The sequence below is a fragment of the Cydia splendana genome, chromosome 24 (assembly GCF_910591565.1).
Source record: "Cydia splendana chromosome 24, ilCydSple1.2, whole genome shotgun sequence".
Taxonomy (NCBI): domain Eukaryota; kingdom Metazoa; phylum Arthropoda; class Insecta; order Lepidoptera; family Tortricidae; genus Cydia; species Cydia splendana.
The window spans coordinates 1,055,281-1,078,251 of record NC_085983.1 but is presented as its reverse complement, the minus strand read 5'-3'; the positions used below and the strand labels follow the sequence as shown (position 1 = coordinate 1,078,251).

Genomic DNA, 22,971 nt, shown 5'->3' with positions numbered 1-22,971 from the left:
TGGGTATTTAGAATAAAAGATGACGGTACGTACAAGGCGAGATTAGTCGTACGTGGCTGCGAGCAGAAAGGTAACCTGGATTTTGAAGAAATTTATAGCCCAGTTGTAAGTCAATCTGCTCTAAAGACATTATTAGCCGTTGCCGCATCTAAAAATTACTACTTCATGACTTTTGATGTCAAGACCGCTTTCTTATACGGCGAACTGACAGATGAAGTTTACATGAAACTACCTGTTGGCTATGACATTGGCCGTAATGGAACGGAAAAAGTTTGTCGATTACGAAAATCACTATACGGATTAAAACAAGCTCCGTTCACATGGAATAAAACCTTTACCCGAGCGATGTTTGATTTAGGTTTCAAGACAATCAAAACCGAAAGATGCGTATTCGTAAACGAAGACAAGTCAATAATAATCGGATTGTTTGTTGACGATGGACTTGTCATAGGAAAAGACCGAAAAAAGATAGACTGCATTTTGAAAAAACTTGAAACCAAATTCGAGATGAAAAGAAATGAAAATCCAAATACTTACCTGGGTATGGAAATTCATAACTCCAAAGAAGGAATAAGGTTGACGCAGAAGACCTATATTAACGATATTTTGGAAAAATATAATATGAAAGATGCTAAATCTTGTGACACACCTGGAAGCAACGATGCCAAGTCGACACAGGAAACTCCTCAGGAGAAGGAATACCCCTATAGAGAGGCAGTGGGGAGTCTACTGTATCTATCGACCAGAACGAGACCTGACATCGCACAGGCTGTAAATTTAGTTAGCAGAAATGTTGAAAATCCGACTAAACAAGATGTCGTAAAAGTGAAGAGGATATTCAGATATCTAGTTGGAACTAAAGAGAAGGGTATACTGTTTAAAAGAAATAGCCCGTTAGAAATCATAAATGCTTACTCGGACTCTGACTATGCGGGAGATCCGAAGACGAGACGAAGCACATCTGGCTCAGTACTTATGATAGCAAATGGACCTGTTTCATGGGCATCCAAAAGACAACCCATAGTGTCCCTTTCATCTACAGAAGCTGAATTTATTGCTGCAGCAGAATGCTGTAAAGAAGCGTTATACCTAAAATCGTTCTTAAAGGAAATAACAGATATAGAAGCAAAAGTTAATCTGCATGTTGACAATCAAAGCTCAATACAGCTAGTAAAATCTGGATCCTGCAACAAAAGATCTAAGCACATAGACGTGCGATACCATTTCATACATGAACACTTTGTGCAAGGGCTGATCAATATAAACTACTGCCCAACCGAAGTACAGCTAGCGGATATAATGACAAAGCCTTTAGGTAAAGTGAAGTTCGCTGGACACTGCAAGACACTAATGTGTGGATAGTGCATACTGCAGCCACATGAGCATCCATCAGGAGAAGGTGTTGGAAAGTGCTGGCTGTCTACGCTGTCATTGATATTTGAATTTGTTCTTGTGACATGTTTTCTATTTTTGATGCTTATCTATCAATCGTGTAACACGTAAGAATGTTTTCTCTCTAAAATAAAATCTATTAATATTGCATCAATACACTTGTATTATTCTATCACTGCTTTCCACCATCATGCTGCCGGCGTCAGCACTCCTCTCCATCTCTCGCAATGGCCGCGTCACAACTGCCCCTCAAAAGTTATACGTAATTTAGTATACAATATTGTCTTACTCAACAGTAATTACCTATAAGCATGATACTTATCATATTTAGGTGTCCGTGCCTTCGCTTGAACCACATATGAGATTACACCCTTGTAACTCAGCCCTAATCTAGCGAATTCATCAACTAGTAGCGCCATCTATCGCACTACTCAAGTACTAATGTCGCCCGGTTGCCAGCGCTCGGCTGCTTGCTCTCCAGTACGCTTTTGTAACTCAGCCGAGCAACACGTGTACAAGCAAGTTTAGAAGATCGAGAAATTTCACATTCCGCTCGGTGCCCATGGCCCAGCGACGAGACGCAGTGACCTTCCTACAGGCACCGTCATAAAAAGTACGGGAACTTACGCCTCATGGCGTCGTCCCGTGAGACGAGATGGCGTCGTAGAAGATCGAGAAATTTCACATTCCGCTCGGTGCCCATGGCCCAGCGACGAGACGCAGTGACCTTCCTACAGGCACCGTCATAAAAAGTACGGGAACTTACGCCTCATGGCGTCGTCCCGTGAGACGACATGGCGTCGTCCAGTGAGACGACAGGCGTCGTCCCGTGAGACGACAGGTGTCGTCCCGTGAGACGACATGGCGTCGTCCCGTGAGACGACAGGCGTCGTCCCGTGAGACGACAGGCGTCGTCCCGTGAGACGACATGGCGTCGTCCCGTGAGACGACAGGCGTCGTCCCGTGAGACGACAGGCGTCGTCCCGTGAGACGACAGGCGTCGACCCGTGAGACGACAGGCGTCGTCCCGTGAGACGACAGGCGTCGCCCCGTGAGGCGACATGGCGTCGTCCCGTGAGACGACAAGCGTCGACCCGTGAGGCGACATGGCGTCGTCCCGTGAGACGACAACCGTCGTTCCGTGAGACGACATGGCGTCGTCCCGTGAGACGACAAGCGTCGTCCCCTGAGGCGACATGGCGTCGTCCCGTGAGACGACATGGCGTAGTCCCGTGACTCGTGAGAAGACATGGCGTCGTCTCATGAGACGGCATGGCGTCTTCCCGTGACAGTACATGGCATCGTCCTGACAGACGACATGGCAGCGTCTTGTAAGATAAAGAGCATCGTCTCGTTAGAAGACCTTGTGACATTCCGCTCGGTGTCCGTGGCCCAGCGATGAGACTAAGTGAGCTCCTATAGCTATCGTCATAAAAAGACTACGGGTGTAAATGGCACATGGCTTCGTCCCGTAGGACCGCAAGCGTCATTGCGTGTAAAACGATAAGACGTCATCCTGTGAGACGACAACGTCGCGTTAAGTCACTTTATTGTTTGATGTCTACACGGTCGGGCTCGTATTTAAGATCTGCATAGTCATGAACTAATGTGCGAACCCAGTTATTAGACGTCATCATCATTGTAGCCGGCCGAATGGTGTTTTTCAGAATTTCTATTAGCGGGTTTGGCGCGAAATTGATAACGAAATGCAGTTACAGTAACTGTCTCAACCCGCCGGGAAAAAGGAAGATTTCCGTCTTAGTCGTGCACAAATGTTGGTCTTGGTCGATAACAAACAATTGCCGGGGGGATACCAATCACCCCAAAAATATACATTCTGATGATCCTAAACTGTATGACCAATTGGCAATTAAAAATACCAGTTAAGAAGCTGTGAAAAGGGAAAAGTACACAGTGGAAAACCTTGTGTTATACTTTGCCCAACTAGATCCTATACCAAAAAGAGAGAGGGGGAGGCAAGAAAATCGACAATAGTTTTAAAGAAGGAAAGAAGATTAAAACTTTCTCTCTTCTGAATAGGATTACCAATACACGTATAATGCCAATTCATTTACGGCTCTGTCATAGGCCAACAAAAGATAGCCCTTTACTGCAGCTCTAAACCTGAAAAGAATAAAGGGTTTATGATATGAGTGGAAAATCATCGCACTTAATCCCTCTTTAGAATGATGAATGACTAGTCAGGTGGATAGTGACTCCAAATATTGACCATTAGCTACAACATAGCGGCCTGTCACAAAGAAAAATCTTTGCGCTATAGTCTAGAAATTATCTATACTTACTTTAAATCGTCTACTAAGTAGCTGTGAAACAGGGACCACTGAACTAAGAGTAACACGTAGAAAACAGAGGTTCAAATGCTGTAAGTAATAAGCTCCACTTTGGAAGATTATCTAAGCAGCGGGTTGTCAATCGACCTGCCGTTAGTATAACAATCATGCATCATAAAACGTTGACCGCAAACATGAACTAGTGGTATAACTATCGGAAACAGACGGTATTTGTAGGAGGTCCTTTCAAAGAATGACTAAAAGGACCAACTAGTACAATGTTAATTTAGTACGGCAATCCCCATTGTTACCCATGATTGATCAATAGGAGGTTAAACATCGATTTCTTTAGTGGTAAACGTTATACCTATGTATGATGAAGCGCCCCTCCAAGCTATGTAAATAAATAACGAATTAAATTAGAGGTGAAGCCGACTAAGGGAACTAAACCGTCGAACCAACAGCGACGGTCCACGGCTTTGCATCTAAACGATGATGTAATTTTTTATTAAATGAAATCACTTCAGAATCCTTGAAACCATGTGGATTGCGGGGCAAGCCATTATATGTACATATATACAAACGTACAACGTATGTAAACGTACAGCATACGTATGCGTAATATTTAGAAAATATTCAGTCAAAATAGGCAGTCACTGATAGCAGATACCTGATTCTGAAAGAACACGGGTCAGAAATACCCTTCTTTCGTTTTCCGATGAGAGGTTTCCTTTGTAGATAGAGAAGTACTCACATGATTTTGTAAAAGAATTACAAGTTACGGTGGTTTAGGCAAAATGCAACCTTTAATGAAGATATGTAATATTTTCACAGGAATACCCGAAATAGGACATCCTTCTCCTCCCAAATAAACGGAATCAGAGGCATGTGATACTACTGTTAGCACGCTCATCATCATCAAACAATCACGCAAGATCTAAGTGAAATATGATCCTTGTAGTGACTCACAACTACAAATTTGGTCGCCGGTCAAATAAAGACTGCAATATACTCTGAAAATCAACACTTACTTACTCTGCTGTTATTGCCAGATCTGAGTACTACAAGCTTAGCTGAAACGTAGTAGTCCAGGTTTTACAGCATACTATTGAAACAGGTCTCGTAGGGCATGTAATTTTATACAACATCGTTAATTCAATCAAGTAAAGTTGTTGGATAGGTGTACTGGGTGTAGTACCCTTCATTTATACCTACCGTTAGTTGTGAAGACAACTACAATTCATATATTTATATATTCATTATTATATGCTTACATCATTAATAAATACAGTAGGTATCTATGAGATGTCAGTAGACATATGTCAGCATTACATCTAGGTAATGACAAATATAATATGTCGCATAAAAGCTTAGATCAGTGGTGGGCAAAGTACGGCCCGCGGGCCATCTCCGGCCCGCCGCCGGTCCTATGAAATAATTCGTATATGGCATTGGCCCACGATTATCAATTTATCACAAATCAAAATAAATTTTGGCTACAATTCTGGCCCTCCACTTAAATTTTCTAAACTTTCTGGCCCCCTATGAAGAAAGTTTGCCCACCACTGGCTTAGATCATCAAATAATTGTTTATTTGTGGACATCATGATGCCTAATTAGCCCTAGGGTTCCCTCAAGATAATGAAAACAGTCTAAATTCAACTGATACACAACTTAATTGCACAATAAGTCAATAAACAACATACAACGTCCTTGTATTGCAAAAATTTCTAATCAAAAGTACAATTTAATAATAATAATTCGGCCTATATAGGTACGTCCCACTGCTGGGCACAGGCCTCCTCTCACTCGCGAGAGGGCTTAGGCTATAGTCCCCACGCTCGCCTAATGCGGATTAGGAAAGTGAAAATTAAACAATCAAATGAATATTTGGTAATGAATGCACACATGTTAAGGTTTGACAGGAAATGTGCCACATCATCGCCCGCGCGTGCCGTTGCTGGCGCATGACTTGAGATTAGATGACACATGAGGCTTAACCCGTGGTTTGTACCACTGCAATGATATATGCCAAGAACTTACTCGTTCTGACCATATACAAATAATAATAATGTTTTGATTTGTCTGGGTGGTACGAAAGTTTCGCAATTGGTTTTAATAGGTTATACTACAATTTAAAGTGCATATATCCACCTCAGGGCCGTCTTAAAATATGCTGGGGCCCTGGGGCACATAAGAATTTGCGGCCCTTTATGAAAGTAAAGAAAGCGAATTAAACTAACATTTTTCTAATATGATCATCTATTCACTATGGGTAATCAAATATACTGCTTTTGTCTGTCATTCGGGGCCCCCGGACGGTGGGGCCCTAGGCACGGGCCCCGTGTGCCCTTATGGTAAAGATGGTACTGGTCCACCTCCTCTACTCTTATTTAAAGAGTATTCCATCGTCAGTCAAGAGGTATTTACACTCTTATTAGAAGACCGTATGTAGGTATAGGAAAGGATTAAAAACTTACAAAGTGTGCTAAGTCTAACAATAAAGCATCGTACAATCCATTACCACCGCGCGAACCAAAAAATCTTCAGTTTGGGAATCAGCTCGCCACCAGAAAAAGTGAACATTAAACGACCTAAAACTACAAACCTAAAAATTATAGGTGAAGGCATTGAAATGATTCGCAGACTAAAAAATCTTCTAAAATATTCTACTTTGTAGTCGTCATCTTCAGTCAACACACAAATCACACAATATCATGGAGAGATGTCATCCACAACAACTGGAGTTGTCAGCATCGCTTTAAATTCACAATCATTCCATACGATTGTCACCTGCGTGTCAGTGATTCTTTTCATTTGTTACATTCGCATTCGCATGCATGACTGACAAGACAAGCATATAAATAATATAAGCCTGGTTGACCCGGCACCAGCCTAAATGGCATGTTGTCAGTTATCTGTGGGGAGTAGTCAATTTAGCAGTATAGTTACCATAGATGTAAGTAAAATGAGGTAGATATGGTTCATATGGTACGGTCGTGAGCCATTAAATATAGGTTACGGAACCTATTGAGTTAGTCGTATGGGTGACGCTAACGTGTCAAGTTGTCACAATCGTTGGATCAAAATTTTAATTTTGTCAACTATGAACGTCACACGTCTACATTAATAAAAGGTCATTGATAGTTACACTTAAAATAGGTAGGAACCTACCGTTCCATGTAAGAAATAAATAGCTACTCATGGTTTACTATGGTTGTTAGTATTTGTGGTATTTATTTATGGTTGTTATTAATATGGTTGTTCTTAAAGCACCTCACCTAAAACCAATCAGTAAGGAAGGATGTATTATCGCCTCAGTTGAAACTACTGCTAGGTAGTTGAGAGTTGTTACTAGTTAGTAACGCATACATTAAATCATGAAGTGTTGTATTATTCTTCACTTTCGTACGCTACTTTCAGGCAGAGGAGTACTCGATTCGAAATAAATTTCAATTGCTTCCACAAATAAACACATTACGTTTATAATTTTTAACACATTTTCGGAATATGTTGTCCTTATGTAATGAGCTATGAACAAATAAAGCTGGTATACCTAGTCAGTAACTATGAAGTGGATTCCAGACGTGGTGATCAAATCGACCGATTTGATCAGGAAACGAAAATACTGGCGTCACAAATTGATATTCTTGCGTCCGCACTCCATTTTATCGTTAATATCGGTCATAATCGGCGGTTGAATTCGGCGAGGAAAATTGGCGTATTGCGTCCGCACGGCCTGATTCGATCGGACAATTTAATCAGATTAGCGAAAATTGACTCGTCTGGATACGCCTTTAGTATCTAAATAATATCAATATCGTACTCTAGTGGGTACCTATACCAATATTTGGTTATTCTTCCACATTAAAATACATATTTCATTACATCTGACCTATGATGCAACTTACCAATTTACATTAAATTGTTGGAAAATACGATAAATCAGGGAGAACCTAAGCTCTTCCAATTAGTTACAAAACAGTTTTTGGATGGGGCCAGCAGTGCTATATTTGTGTTAAGCAGTATATAGATAAGTAGTATTTTGTTTTATTTTTGTAGAATACATAGTATCATTATTTCATACATCAAAACCTTTTATCACCTATATAGTGGGCTGTTGTAAGGAAAACATCAGAGGTAGTCTGGACGGAGTTAATGTAAAACTCACTTGATGAGGTTCACGTTACATGCATCAGAACTACTACTTCAGATAGTGGTTACACTTAAAATTGTACAACCTACAAGTACCTACTTATGTCTTTAATAATCATTTTAGGGAAAGTTTATCAATTAATAGACACACAGTTTTGTTTTATATAAAAAGTTAAGTAGTTAACAGTCACAATGCATAACTTATGTTGCCAATCAGTGCTAACGATTATCTCATCTATCGATAATTACAAATAAGGAAAATATAGTTCAGGTTTGACGCAAACAATTCTTTAGTAGATCAGTATGGAATAAATTTCAAGGCCATATTCTTATTATGTGATTTTCGCATAAATATAAATATTATTAGTCACAGTACGCCCGGGCCAGCGCCGGCAGAGGTTTAAACACGTCTCATATTTGGTTCAAGCGAAGGCACGGACACCTAAATAGAACCGTTTTTCCCCCGAAGGGTAAAAAACGGATATTTAGGTTCCTGCCGAAGCTTGAACCACCGCTAAGGGCCTTGCCGGCTTATATGGTACTGGAGAGCAAGCAGCCGAGCGCTGGCAACCGGGCGACATTAGTACTTGAGTAGTGCGATAGATGGCGCTACTAGTTGATGAATTCGCTAGATTAGGGCTGAGTTACAAGGGTGTAATCTCATATGTGGTTCAAGCTTCGGCAGGAACCTAAATATCCGTTTTTTACCCTTCGGGGGAAAAACGGTTCTATTATTAAATTCCCAACTTATGATATTATGAAATCAAAAAAATGAGGAGAAAAATGAATGACCACGACAACAATACAGCAGTGATTGAAGATTGACGATTGTGTGATGCAAAGAGTAAAGTAAGTAATATAGTGACTATAGCTCGGAGTAATTAACAATAGGTTATATCCTCTAAGGACTATAGTGTGATGTGTCAGTTGAGAGTTGACATTGACAGTATGTTATCACATTTTTTTTATAGCCATTTATGGCCAGTCCGGACAGGAAAGTTTTGTCGCCAATCTGATTTTATTGTATGATTCGGATCTAATCAGGTGGTGCGTCCACAAACGACCGACCGATAAAATCATGAGTCTAGTATTTTAATTGGATAAGGCATGATGGGTGGGGGAAATGGGCGAACGGTATAGTCTTATGTATCTTTCATTAGGAGTATATATCATAGACGCCAATTTAATTTCTGATCAAATCGGTCGATTTGATCATCTCGTCTGGATACTACTTTAAATTCACAAAATACTTTTTTCTTGAAATAAATCGACATGGCGCTGGGTTTGCTTTTTTTTTCCTCCATCAGGACAGGCTAAAGCTCTAAGCCATACTGCCTAGTCATAAGTAGATTTTTTGTCTTTTCAGTAAGTTCAATCCGGTAAATGCTTTCAGTAGTCTTCATTTTCAAAATACTTTAAGTAAAAGCGTCTCTTCCAGTTATTTGGTCATATCCATTAAACATCCATTCTCATTCTGTTTCATTAAAATCTTGTTCGATAGTTGAGTTTTGAGGTTCTTGTAAAGCGATAGCTGGACGTTACAAGGGCCTGCGTGAGCTACCCAGCGTTGACGCCAGAATGGTGGTTAAACGCGTTTCATGATCAATTTTTCATTATCTGCACACTTCCACATTAATTTACTGCATAATACGCTATCAATATTACACTTTAAACAACATTAATGAGCAAAAACAAAGAAATGAATCACAAAGCGATACAACCACTATGGCGGTCGATGAATAACCGGCGGCAAATCGCTGGGTTTGCGCTACTCTATCGTAAGAAAAAAAAAAGCAATTGTCAATGTCACTTGCAGTGCCGACTGCCGTGCCGATAGCCATTTGGTTCGCAAGTTTAGGTTAGACTAGCATCAAAAACAAACAAATTAAAAGCAAAAATACAAATCTAAATTGAGCACAAATTTACATTTAAATTAAATATATTCGAGTTGTATTTGGAAAAAATGAACGTAATGAGTTCGTGTCGTTGTTGTATGCGGTGTCCCGCGGACAAAGACCTCACTACACCGTACACGCATCTCGGGAACACGGAGGTATACGCCGATATGCTCAGAGAATGCTTCGATGTACATGTTAGTACGAAGGTTTTTTTTGTTTATTCATACACCTTACACGCACACACAGGGCCGTCTAAAACTATGCCGGGGCCCTTGGGCACATAAGAATTTGGAGCCCTTTTGGAAAGTAAAGAAAGCGAATTAAACTAACATTTTTCTAGTATGATCTTCTATGTATTATGAGTAATCAAATATACTGTTAGTGTCTGTCCATCGGGGCCCCCTGAGCATGGGGGCCCTGGGCACGGGCCCCTTGTGCCCTTATGGTAAAGACGGTACTGCGCACACTCATAAGCACAACACTTTTTTTACCTTTTGAACGCCACAGACGGCAATTGATGTCAACGCAAAATCGTGACAAAGACGGCATTTGACGTTGATCGGTTTTTTGATGAAAATCTACTGAAAAACACCCCACTTTTAGGTTGACATTATTAAATTACAAAACTAAATTTTACCCCCGTGGCGTCAGTGGCACGGCAAATGGATGCGCCATTTGGCGTTCAAAAGGTTAAGTTAGGTTTAGTTTACCCAATGTCCCAACTGTTACATACTCTTTTTGGTGAGTTCCAAGATTATTCATTATTATTGGGGTGTTATGGACCTTTGAGTGCCACATTGACTAAGCATTGATCTATTGTGACGGCCCTTTAAAGTTCATTAAAAAAAAATACATTAACAATACTAGGTACGCTAGGTATGCTAATAAGGGTACTAGGTCATTACTCATACTCATTACTAATGCCCGTTGCATCCAGATAATTACAGATTCTTTGGGCTGTAATGTTCTGTACTTCATAGGGTTGCAATTTGTGCTGCCCTAAGTAGGTACTTCTTTTTCCCAAGATGGTTGGAAGAGGCTCAGCCTAGTTTGGGGCTCACTGGACACTTTTTGCGCATTTAAAAAACAATAATAAGTACTGTATACTTAGTTTTGTTTTTAAAATTGGAACCCTTAATTCCACAATAAAAGTTCAAAATAGATTTAGGAATATGTACAAAAAATTTATGCAGAGACTTAGGAGGATATATATATTTCAGTTGTGGGTGAGCTCATCCATCTTCAGCGGGATCTGCTCGGGCTGCGTGAGCCGCCTGCGAGACGCCAGCAACTTCAAGCTGCAAGTGCAGCTCAGCCAAGTGGAGCTGCTTGCGCAGTTGCAGGGATACAGGCTTGAAGGTAATTTTTATAAAACCTAATCAGATATCTGAAATACTAATTTACTTTATTCTTGAGTACCATCAACTGCACATTGCCTGACTTGAGAAAACAGTGATTCTCTATCAAATAGCTGTGTATGTCGTAATCTTCTTAACGGTCACCCTATTATTAAGAATTAAATATAAATAGCGATTTGGTACCACTGTTTTTCAAGTCTAACCATGCCAAACATTCCCTGTTTGGCATGGTTAGACGGTACTAATTTACTTTAATCTTAAGTTTCAATGTTACTTTAAAGTAAATTAGTACTTAAAATTCTTAAGTATATACTAGTTTACTTTAAAATGGCATTGAAAAAGGAGTTTCATAATTGTAATCTAAATGCATACGAATATGTATTTGGGCTGCTAATGTAATAATAATGGTAAACCGATTTTTTTTCACTTGTAATGATTATGGTATTTTGGCTCATTATTAAAACCCAAATTTTATTGTGTATATTATAAGCTTACTAATCATTTTACTTATTAAATAATTATTTTACTAAAAAGTGGTGGTGGCTGAGTGGATATACGTCCAACTTTCAATCCGGAGGTCATGGGTTCAAACCTTACCAATGAGTTTTTCGGAACTTATATATGAAATATCACTTGATATTTACCACTAGCGTTTCGGTGAAGGAAAACATCATGAGGTAACCTGTATACAACTCCGAAGAAATTCAAAGGTGTATGTGAAGTCCCCAATCCGCTTTGGGCTAGCGTGGGGACTATAGCCCAAGCCCTCTCGCGCATTAAAAGAGGCCTGTGCCAAGCAGTGGGACGTATACAGGTTGAAATTATTATTTAATCATTATTATTTATATAAAGGAACGATCAACTATTTCTTGTTGTTATTCTGTCCCATCAGCCAGGAGACAATAGTAGCACAGTTTCTTAGAAGAGCTGCTGTACCATGTTCCACAAACGTGCTTAGTAGATGTCCCATTATGGAAAGGCCTTATAACTACCAAAAAATTCAAGTTTGGTTTATTTTAATACGAAATTGTAGTACTTATTTTAAGAGCGACCTAGGACCCAGGAGACCGTAACCATGGCAACTAGTGACAAGAAAAAATTATTCACCCTAAAAGAAAAGTAAATAAGGCCCATTTTATTTAAAGTTGTCCCCTAGACTTTTTTTTCAAAATTGGGATTTTTTATGTTATTTCTACTCAGAATCACGAGCTCTTTCTATCCTAATAGGAGAAAAAAAGTGGCCCAAGGTTTTTCCCCCATTCCGTTACCATTTTTTCATAGACTTTGTATGCCGGTTTTGGAATGGAAAGATCGAAAAATATATGGAAATCTTGGGACACTTTTTTTCTCCTATTAGGATCAAACGAGCTCACGATTCTGAGTAGAAATAACATAAAAAATCCCAATTTTGAAAAATAGTGTGGGGGACAACTCTAACTTTATTTATTATTTTTTATTTATTTTTATCTAAATAAAATGGCCCATAAAAGGCATTGTAGCACTTTAAATCCAATTATTCAACTAACATGGAACAAGATTGAATAAGTTGTGTTGTGTTTGTTTAGAGAAAGAACCCACATTCGAGCCGGAGGAAGACGAGCCCAGTGAGGAACTTATGGCGCGTAAGTACTGTCAATAAACTTCTGATTCTTGCGGAAGGTTTAGGTGTGTTTGTTAAGATATAGTGTAAAGCCCCGTCTCGATATCGCGCGGCAAACCATCGAACATTGGCTCGCGCGGCAGCCGCGATCAATGGATACCGGGCTGCCGCGCGAGCCAACTCGATCATTGGCGCGCGAGCCACGTGCCGTGATACGAACCATTTATTGTCGGTTTTTGGGCGTGCGGCAAAGGAGTGTTCGCGCGCAGTTGGAACGGATGTGTATATATTTCAGTTGGCTCATACATTGATAATGAAAAGTGTCGTACTTTAATTAAATTATACGGCACTAAACAGTTTCTATGGAACAGTAAATGTAGTGATTATCGCAACAGATCATTTTTCTATTTGGCTATACTTCGTTCTTAATAATGTATTTTTGTGATATATTGAAGAAGAAGAATGTGGTCGATCGTCGGATCGCTTGCCGCGCGCGGCTGCCGCACTATAGTATAAGATGTTGGCTTGAAGCGAAAATTGCTCGCGAGCCAAAATACAGATTTGCCGCGGTCGAACAATGCTCGCGCGGCCGCCGCGCGATATCGAGACGCGGCTTAACCCGTGCGAAACCGGGGCGGGGCGCTATTAGTTGTTTATAAAATGGATTGCTTGTCACAGCGGAAGAGCCCGCAATGATAGTAGAGAAGCTGGAAGAAGACATATTGCAGGATGACATACTGCGTAAGTCCACTCTTTAATCACTTTTAAGGCGAGGTAACCTCTTAGAAACGTAATTTTAATGCCATTTTATTAAGAAACGGCAAAGATTAAACACGTGAAAAAAATATATGTTGTTTTTGGGACCTTTATGTAAGTACGTCGGGTACTCGTTACATAATTGGACAAACTTCGCTCGATAGAAAAAAAATCCAAACATACAATTATTTTCTACCTTAAAACTCATTTCATTTCAATATTATACTACTTGATGTATTGAAAATCACATCAAAATAAACGTCTGTAATGATGTAATGTCCGTCGGGTTTAATATTGTTAATTTCGTAACACATATAACTTTAAACTCAAAATTTACGAATTCACGGCACCATTTACTCGCGCCCCCGCTGCCAGCTCGCCGCTCAGTCCCGAGCGGGACGCGTTGGAGGTCGGACGCTTGCCAATTTTTGAAGCGCTCCATATTACGATTGGTTGATAGTACCTACAGTTTTTCATGGTATAACTCTAGATTCTAAACTCCAGTGGGGCCCCCATATTTATGCTCTTTCGAATAGACTGAGTTCTGCAGCTTTTGCAGTGACCAAAACTCGTTAGCTAACCGATGTGAAAACAACTCGATCAGTATATTTTCATAATTGCCATAGCATTATGTCATAAGACAGAAGGAGCAACCGTTCAGATACTATTTGCCATTTTTTTTTATTGGTTTATATTACTTCAACAGAATCACTGCTGTCCTACCATCTATATCTATTTATTTATGTATATCACTACTATTTATGTATGTACTTACTAATTGTATGTTATTTTTAATATGTCTTTTTGTACAATAAAGAGTTTACTACTACTACTACTACTACTACTACTATATCAAAACAATTTATAATAATTACATTTACTATATACCTACTATGTATTTTATAACTGGTCATTTACGCCCCCTGAGCTAAGATGTTTTTCCAAAATCATAGTAAAAAGTTGGCAACATTTAAAGAGATATTGAAATTTTAACTATATAGAACGAAAGCGCTTGGAATTCTGAATAAAACTGTATATATAACTCATTTTCGCCAAAATGCCCTTAACGCCAATTGAACCCAAAAGTATCGATTTCTAAAGCTTATTATATCACACAAGACTACATGAATGATAAAACAACGTGGAATTAACTGTGATTAGAAATGATTGATTATTTATTTTACTGTGAAATACTCTAGTATTGTATACCTACATATAATTATTTGTACTTACCACCATTGTAAATTTCATTAAATACTCATCAAAATACGAATTAGCCTATAATCAATTTCAATTTTATTTATTTCGTCAATATATAAATCTTATTCAATATAAATTTCCGGAAAAAAATTCGGAACTAACAAACCAGAATACGGATGGCGACAGAATAAGGAAGTAGACGTGTTGCGCGGGAATCGTGCTGCTGGGCGCGCGGGGTGCCCCCCTGCCTATTCTATCGCTGCGTCTGCTTTACCCCCTTGAAAACGTAAAACTCGAGTATAAGAGCGCCTTAACCTTTTGGACGCCAATGACCGATATATCCGCACCGCAGGTCCAACGACGAAGACGGATTAATCGGTCACAGACCACAGAGCAACATGCAGCAGAGCAGCATACGCATAAAGTTCAATTTCAGTTTTGACACTTCGGTGACGTGGCGTCCGAGTGACAGCTTTTGTGTTTTGTGTTTTGTTTTGTGATTTCTAAATTCCAAATATGTACAGTCAAGTGTAAAAATATGGGTGCCCAAATCTTACTCAAAAATATGTCCCAAATAGCTCTTATGTAGGTGAATTAAAGACTATGGGACATATTTTTGAGTAAGTTGTATGCACCCATATGTATACACTTGACTGTACACATAGCTGGGCATTAACTCGTTAATCCGTTAATCGTTAATTAACGAAGTTAAGTTTTCGAGTAACGGATTAACTTTTAAGTTAACTTTAAAAACCTGTAACGGACTTGTTAACTTCCGTTAACTTTTCTTAAGTCCGTTAATCGTTAATACCTAAGTACCTACTCACACCAAGGCCGCGCGCTGCGTCAAATATAACACTAGTATACCTTCGAGTGCTGCTGCGGAACGCCTGTTTTCGGCGGGAAAAGATATTATTTCTCCAAAACGGGCGTCGCTATCAGACGACAATTTTAATATGCTCATGTTCATGAAGGGGAACATGCACCTTATGGCAGATGCTAGCGAATGATATTTTTATTGGCTTTGATATTATTAATTAGTAATGATTACCATGTTAATTAGTAGATTAGTCTTAATAAAAATCAAAATGTATGATTATTTCTCCTAGTTTTATTTCTTATTGCGTATATTTACGATTTCGAGTTAACGATTAACGATTAACTTTAACTTCCGTTAAAACTTTTGAAAAGTTTAGTTTTAACGTTTAACGAAGTTAACTTTTTATTTAACGGATTAACGATTAACGAAGTTAACTTTTTGATTAACGGTGCCCAGCTCTGACTGTACAATGTAGTGTACAAAAATGACAATTCGATCTATTGTAATACCCGGTCTCCCTGGTTTTCTACAAAAATATTATTTTACCACAGATTAATTAGTAAGCTTAGTTCTTAGTTCTCTAAGTTCTCTAGTAAGATGTAGACAATAGAAACACGAGATATCCCAATAAACTTGTATTAGATTTTATTCCAAATAGTTCCCTTTTTATGAAAAATAGTTATTATTTGTGTATGAAAATATTAAATGCCCTTCCGGAAAACATCAAACCCCTGCCTGTAAACCCGTTTAAAGCACAACTATATCGTTGGCTCAAAAAACAGGTGTTTTACTCTGTAAGTGAGTTGTTCGATATGTAATACCGAGTATTAAGTAGATACTAGTTTTAAGTTAACAATGTACCTAGGTACCTAATAGATGAAGACTAATAAGAGTATGAATAGCTGACCTAACCAGCATATGTTTCTGCACGGGAATATCTTTCCAACAACACCTTGTTATACCATATTTTATGCGAATAAAGAATTTTCATTTTCTATGATCTTACTAATTAAAATTACATTAATTTCCATTATTAAGTTATATTATAGGAGGAGGATATTTTTAATGCTTTCTAGAGTCCATCTCAGATTACTTTGCAACAACTTAAACAGAATGAAGTCATATTTTCATATACATTTGCGACTTATGATGACATCACCACACTTTGTCGTCTAGTACACACAACACAAGCCCTAGGGTTAATTTAAACGACTCATTACATTGCGGTATTGTATCACTCGGCTGAATTGGGTGTAACCTTAATCGCCCGCAATGCAGTTAACATCGCATAAGAGTTCACGCTTCGTCTAAATGACCCCTTATTGAGCTTGCCGGTCTGGGGCGATTTGCGTAAGGTAGTAGCATGGTATAATAATATACTCCGCCTGGTACTCCATTCCCGTCTTTTCTAGGTCACCTAACTGACACGGGCCTACGTCATCATGCGACAGCGCTATATGATAATATGCGATAGCGCTATATATAGCGGCCATGTTGTTGTGACGTAGGCCCGTGTCACTCTGGGAATGGAAGACCATGTTTTATTAGACTATGGGTAGTAGATAGTAGATATTATGTTAATAATATTATTTGACGACCGGTCTGGCCTAGTCAGTAGTGACCCCGCCTATGAAGCCGATGGTCCTGGGTTCGAATTCCTGCAAGGGCATTTATTTGTGTGAAGAGCACATATATTTGTTCCAAAGTCTTGGGTGTTCTCTATGTATTTAAATATATGTATATTATATATATCGTTGTCTGAGTACCCACAACACAAGCGTTCTTGAGCTTACTGTGGGGTGTGGGGCTTAGTCAAGTCCTATAATATTTATTTATTTATTACAGCGTCAAAAAGCAACGAGGAGTCGTCACCGATGACGTTTGCCTACTCGGTGCAGTTGGAGCGCCTACGGGAGGAGCTGCGCGCCCGCCCGCGCCGCAAGCGCGTCCCCCGCCACGCGCCGGACTACACGCGACCCTACCAGTGCCACGACTGCGGTAGTCGCTTCAGATTCAAGAAGGAAATAAGCCGGCACATACAATATAACTGCATCGAAGGCCCCTTAGCTCTCAAGAACAGAAATATAAAACGATACAGCTGCAAGCACTGCACTTACACGAGCAGAAACGAGCGCAATCTACACTTTCACGAGTTGAGGCATAGAGGAGAGAAACCGTACCGGTGCGACAGCTGCAACTACAAAACTACTCGGAAAGGGGATTTCGAGAGGCACCAGAGCATTCATACTGGCGATAGACCTTTTAAGTGTAACTTTTGCGATTACAAGTGCATTCAGAAACATACGTTGTTGATTCACATGAGGAGACATACTGGTGAGAAACCATATACGTGTAAACAATGTAACAGACAGTTCAGGCAGATACAGTGCTTACGAAAACATCAGAGAGTGCGGCACCAAAAAAAGCCCATTCAAGTCTCTCCGCGATTACGCACCTCGAGAAAGATATTAAATCTTGTTAAGTTCTAAGTCTTATTCTTTGAAATATGGCTCCGTACCTTTCATATGTTTGTGGTGGTCAAAAAGAAAACTGTTCTCGAAAATATACTAAAATACGGCAAAAATTTAAGGATCCTTTTCATACATAGACAAGAGGTAACCTACTACTGTTTCTGTTTATCCTGATGGTTAACTGGTAGAGAATGCCTTTAGGCATTAACCTTTTGGACGCCAATGACCGATATATCCGCACCGTAGGCTCAACGCCAATTACCGATTAATCGGTCACAGACCACAGAGCAACATGCAGCAGAGCAGCATACGCATAAAGTTCAATTTCAGTTTTGACACTTCGGTGACGTGGCGTCCGAGTGACAGCTTTTGTGTTTGACACGGCGTCGAAAAGGTTAAGTCCGCCATTTGTACTTTATATGTTATATTGTGCAATAAAGTTCAATAAATAAATAAAGAGGATAATTGGTAACACTGATTTTCAAAAGGTGACATTTGAGAGGCCTTTCAATCAATCAATCAATTTATTTAATTCAGACCATGTCACACATATGTATTATATTTTATTTTTCAAAGTATGGGTCATGATTAGTATACACAGCAGCGAAAAAAAACCGGACAAGTGCGAGTCGGACTCGCCCACCGAGGGTTCCGTACTTTTTAGTATTTGTTATAGCGGCAACAGAAATACATCATCTGTGAAAATTTCAACTGTCTAGCTATCACGGTTCGTGAGATACAGCCTGGTGACAGACGGACGGACGGACAGCGGAGTCTTAGTAATAGGGTCCCGTTTTACCCTTTGGGTACGGAACCCTAAAAACTTACACTCGTACAAGTACCTAAGTATTTCAGTTTAAATACATACCTAAGTGTATTTGCAGACATGCGTATAGTCTATTTCTTTTTTAACTATAATGTACTACGCCATGCTTTTTTATGCAAACAATAGTTATTTGTTTCACTCGGGGGCAAATTTGTTGTTTAACCGCTCGTGCTAATATTGATACCCGAGAAAGCGTAAGATTCCAAAATTGAACCACGAGCGTAGCGAGTGGTTCGAAAAATGGAATCTTGAGCGTTGCGAGGGTTTCTAAGCACGAGGGTGAAACAAAATTTGCCCCCGAGTGAAACACAAAATTTTTCACCACACCAATCCGAAGCGAATATTAAATGTAAAATATCAAACAAAATCAAACCAAATCAAATCCAAATGAAGGTTATTAAATATTTATCATCCAAAATCATCATTTACAAGTCAATTCTACCAGCAAACATAAGAAAACAACTCAAAATTTGCATTTGATTACTTTGCCTCACATGTGAATAAAATGCAACTTTGCTATCAGTTTTTGAAGTGCAAAGTAAGCCTTTCCGAGCTGGTGTGGTGAAAATAAACATTTCATACTATTTCCTATAGGCAGTACCTACTGTATAATAATTTGATAAACAGGACTGCCCAAAAGTTTTCGTTATTAAGTATTTAAGTGTTATGTAACTCTTTAAGGATTAAAAAATATTTTTTTAACGAGTATTTTTTTTATCTTCTGTCTTAGCTTAGTCCCATCAAAGAGAGTTAAGAATAGACGCGTATTGTAAAATTGTGTAGTCACAGTAAATTTACTGCCATCTTCGACACTAATAGGCCAAAGGTGTGGCGCCATCTTTTCGAGCGATGGCGCCACACCTTTGGCTTATATCTGTGAAATAACAAGGATCAAAATCAAATGGCGTTTTATAGTTTTAATTGTGTCGAAAGATGGCAGTAAATTTACTGCGACTACAAAATTTACTTTGAAAATACGCCGCTATAACTAAATTCTCTTTGGTCCCATCGACCTAGGCGAATTAGAGCCTATTTAGACGGTGCGAGTACTCGCATGCGAGTTTCATTACATTGCGGTTTTTGACCAACCAACCAGTCCACCAACCAACAGTCCGCAATGTAACTAAAATCGCATGCGAGTTCGCGCGCCGTCTAAATCAGCCCTTAGGGTTGACAAAAAATAAAACAGGTTTTAATGTCCTAATTAATTTATTAAATAAAAGTAATATTACATAAGACTGGCAGGCGACTCGGGTATCTTGCCGTACTTGGTCCGCTTCCGGTTCCGCTTGGGCCCGGGCTGGCCGTGGTGCACGGTGTTGATGTGTATGCGCACGCACGAGTTGGTGGTGAACACGCGCCCGCAGATCGTGCACGGCACGCTGTTGCGGAGGCCTAGGTGCACCTGGAAACATAAAGAACTTGGTACTCCAAAACCTGAACCTCCAGACTAATCCTATCATGTTCCAAAATGATAAATTGTTAAGTACATACAAGAAAAAATTACGTACTAAAATTTAAATCATTTATTTACAAACAAGATATATACAGTGGTATTACTAAAATAAATTAATAACTAGCTTAAATTTAAAATAGGCCCTTGAGGCATTGTACTCGTACCGAGGATGCTGGCGGCATGTACCATTTTGTATAATTTGGAGTTAAAACTAGGTCTAACTGGTGACCGAAGAGCTGGCGGCAACCTCGCACAACGTATCAGCATTGCGATACAGCGAGGAAATGATGCCAGCATCCTCGGTACAATGCCACATTCTAAATTGAATCAATATTACTAAGCAATTAGATTGATTTTAATTTGTTCTAAAATCGAACGATACAAAAAAAATGCAATTCTGTTCCAATTCAAAATGATTTATTTCATTGATGGTATAACACCGCACGTGCTACTTAATGCATAAAAAGAGGTTTGGTCACTTTAACCGATTATTGAATTACAACTCCTATGAAAATTGCAATAAGATTCAAAATGAACAAATGGAAAAGTAATTTGCGATTTCTCGTGTGGTCCCTCTACGGAGTCTACGGTTACTGAGTGCCGGCGAATCGAACCAGTCTAAAATGTGTCATCGAGATGCGTAACAAAGGCGCGTTATCGGAGAGCGCACCTACACTGGTTTTTAGAGCGTTGGACTAGCCCGCGCTCAGGTGCCCATTAGAATTATACGCCAATGACAGACCCTTTTTTTGCAGGCACGTGCGGTTTTACTGAACAATAGACAAAACAAGTTCGGGGCCAGCTACAAAACGAACGACTATAACTAGGACCGGGGGACACGCTAGAGGTGAATTTTATATTGATGTATAGAGACAGCACCCCTGTCAAACTCACCGCTTTGTGATGCCGCTTGAGGTTGGACTTGATGCTGAAGGCGAGCGGGCACTCCGGGCACTGATGCGGCTTCTCCCCCGTGTGCGACCGGATATGCCACTGTACACAAATAAAATGTTATCTATAGTGCAGTGAGATCAAAGTTCTTATTTTAACGCAGCCCGCTGAGCACTGAGCGGACGGCCGCGCGTGCCCCGGATTGCATATATCATTGTTATTATTAACAAAAAAAGTTGTCGAGTTCGATCAAAAATAAATTTACGCATTTAGAATTAATTTTCATGTCTACAGAGTACAGATACTGTGCAAAATAGTAAAAAAAAAACGGGCCATTAGGCAAAAAATCACGTTTGTTGTATGGAAGTCCCGCTTAAATATTTATTTTATTTTGTTTTTAGTTCTTCTTATTATAGTGGCAACAGAAATACATCATCTGTGAAAATTTCAACTGTCTAGGTTCTTGAGTGACAGCCTGGTGACAGACAGATGGACGGTGGTCTTAGTAATATGGTCCCGTTTTTACGCTTTGGGTACGGAACCCTAAAAAAATAATTCGATTTTTCAAAAACTGCTTACATCGAGCGCTCGTTTGGTGGAAAAGCTCTTGGGGCACTGGCGGCAGGCGTGGGGCTTCGCTGTCTTGTGGTCTCGCTTGTGGTACCGTAGCGAGGTTCGACTCTGGAAGAATTCGGGAATATCAGTACTCCAGTCTCCTGTACAGTCTCCTGGCCGTAGTGGCAGGGATATGGGATAGTGCTTTAGTTATGGCTCCTCTACACGATGGGCCAGCGCCGGCCATTCCAAGGGACGCAGCCATGCAGGCCAGCGCTGGCCCATCGTGTAGAGGAGCCATTAGGCACTGGACCTCCCAACATCTTAGTTTAGGTACTAACATAGTAATTTAAGTCTAGTTGTAAATTTGTTACTAACAATTACGGATTGAATCGTACAAAATAAATGATTTTTTATTTTTTTTTGTTATTTTTAGTACGCAATTTTTTTCAGAGTTACATTGTCACGTCTGTCGCATGCATCCGGATAGGTGAGCTAGTATAGCCACCAAGTGGATGCCGCAAAAGAAGCGCGGACGTGGCAGGCCCAGACGGAGATGGCGGGACGACTTAGACACCATCAGTAACTAGCCGGAAAAAGCACAACAACGGGAGTCGTGGAGATCGTAGGGAGAGGCCTAACTCAGCAGCGGGACCCTACCACGGGCTAAGAAAAAAATTACATTGGATCCAAATTAAATGGGAAAAAAATCTATGAACGTTCGTATGATCGTTCGTGTCATTTTATTAAAAAAAATTCAAATCGCTTTAAAAAATTAGTTTATATTACTTATGAAAGCAAAAGAATGTAAAAGATCGTATATGATGTTTGAGAACGGGACAAGTAGGTACACAAATTTGGGATAAATATTTGTCAGTTTGTCAAGACAGCACTAACCTTTCTCCGGGAGTTGGGATCCGCACAGAGGACTCGGCCAGGAGTGCCAGGACACGATTCTTCCAGGTAAGTATCCGAAATTCACCAGGTTCGCGGTGCACACAGGCGTCTAGGTGCATGTCTTATTTCGTCTGTCATAGGTGTCAACTAATTAGAGGGCCGCGCGGGCGGGGGAGGGGAGGGGAGACAAATCTGCATAGATACTTGTACATGTTACATGTAGATAGTATTTTGAACATATGATTTATAATTCTAACATATTTGCTGTGACTTAGTTTTCAATGGTGATTTTTAATAAAAAGACATGTCAAGATCGCTTACCTTCTTTCTAATGCTAAAAAAACGAACTATAACTAGCTATGGTAAAAATATCGCAACTCATAATTGGTCACGAAATGGATATTT

General features: G+C 39.7%; 2 protein-coding genes across 2 annotated transcripts in view; one reads left to right on the top strand and one right to left on the bottom strand.

Annotated features, from left to right (window-relative positions):
- Positions 1-22,971, bottom strand: part of LOC134802150 (zinc finger protein 25-like) — a 371,645-nt gene that overhangs the window by 333,753 nt on the left and 14,921 nt on the right. The window lies entirely within an intron of this gene.
- Positions 9,724-18,355, top strand: LOC134802198 (zinc finger protein 32-like). Its single transcript, XM_063774792.1, has 4 exons — positions 9,724-9,930; positions 10,957-11,095; positions 12,660-12,716; positions 17,316-18,355. Exons 1-4 carry the CDS (start codon positions 9,802-9,804, stop codon positions 17,957-17,959), a joined length of 969 nt encoding a protein of 322 aa, XP_063630862.1. The 5' UTR covers positions 9,724-9,801; the 3' UTR covers positions 17,960-18,355.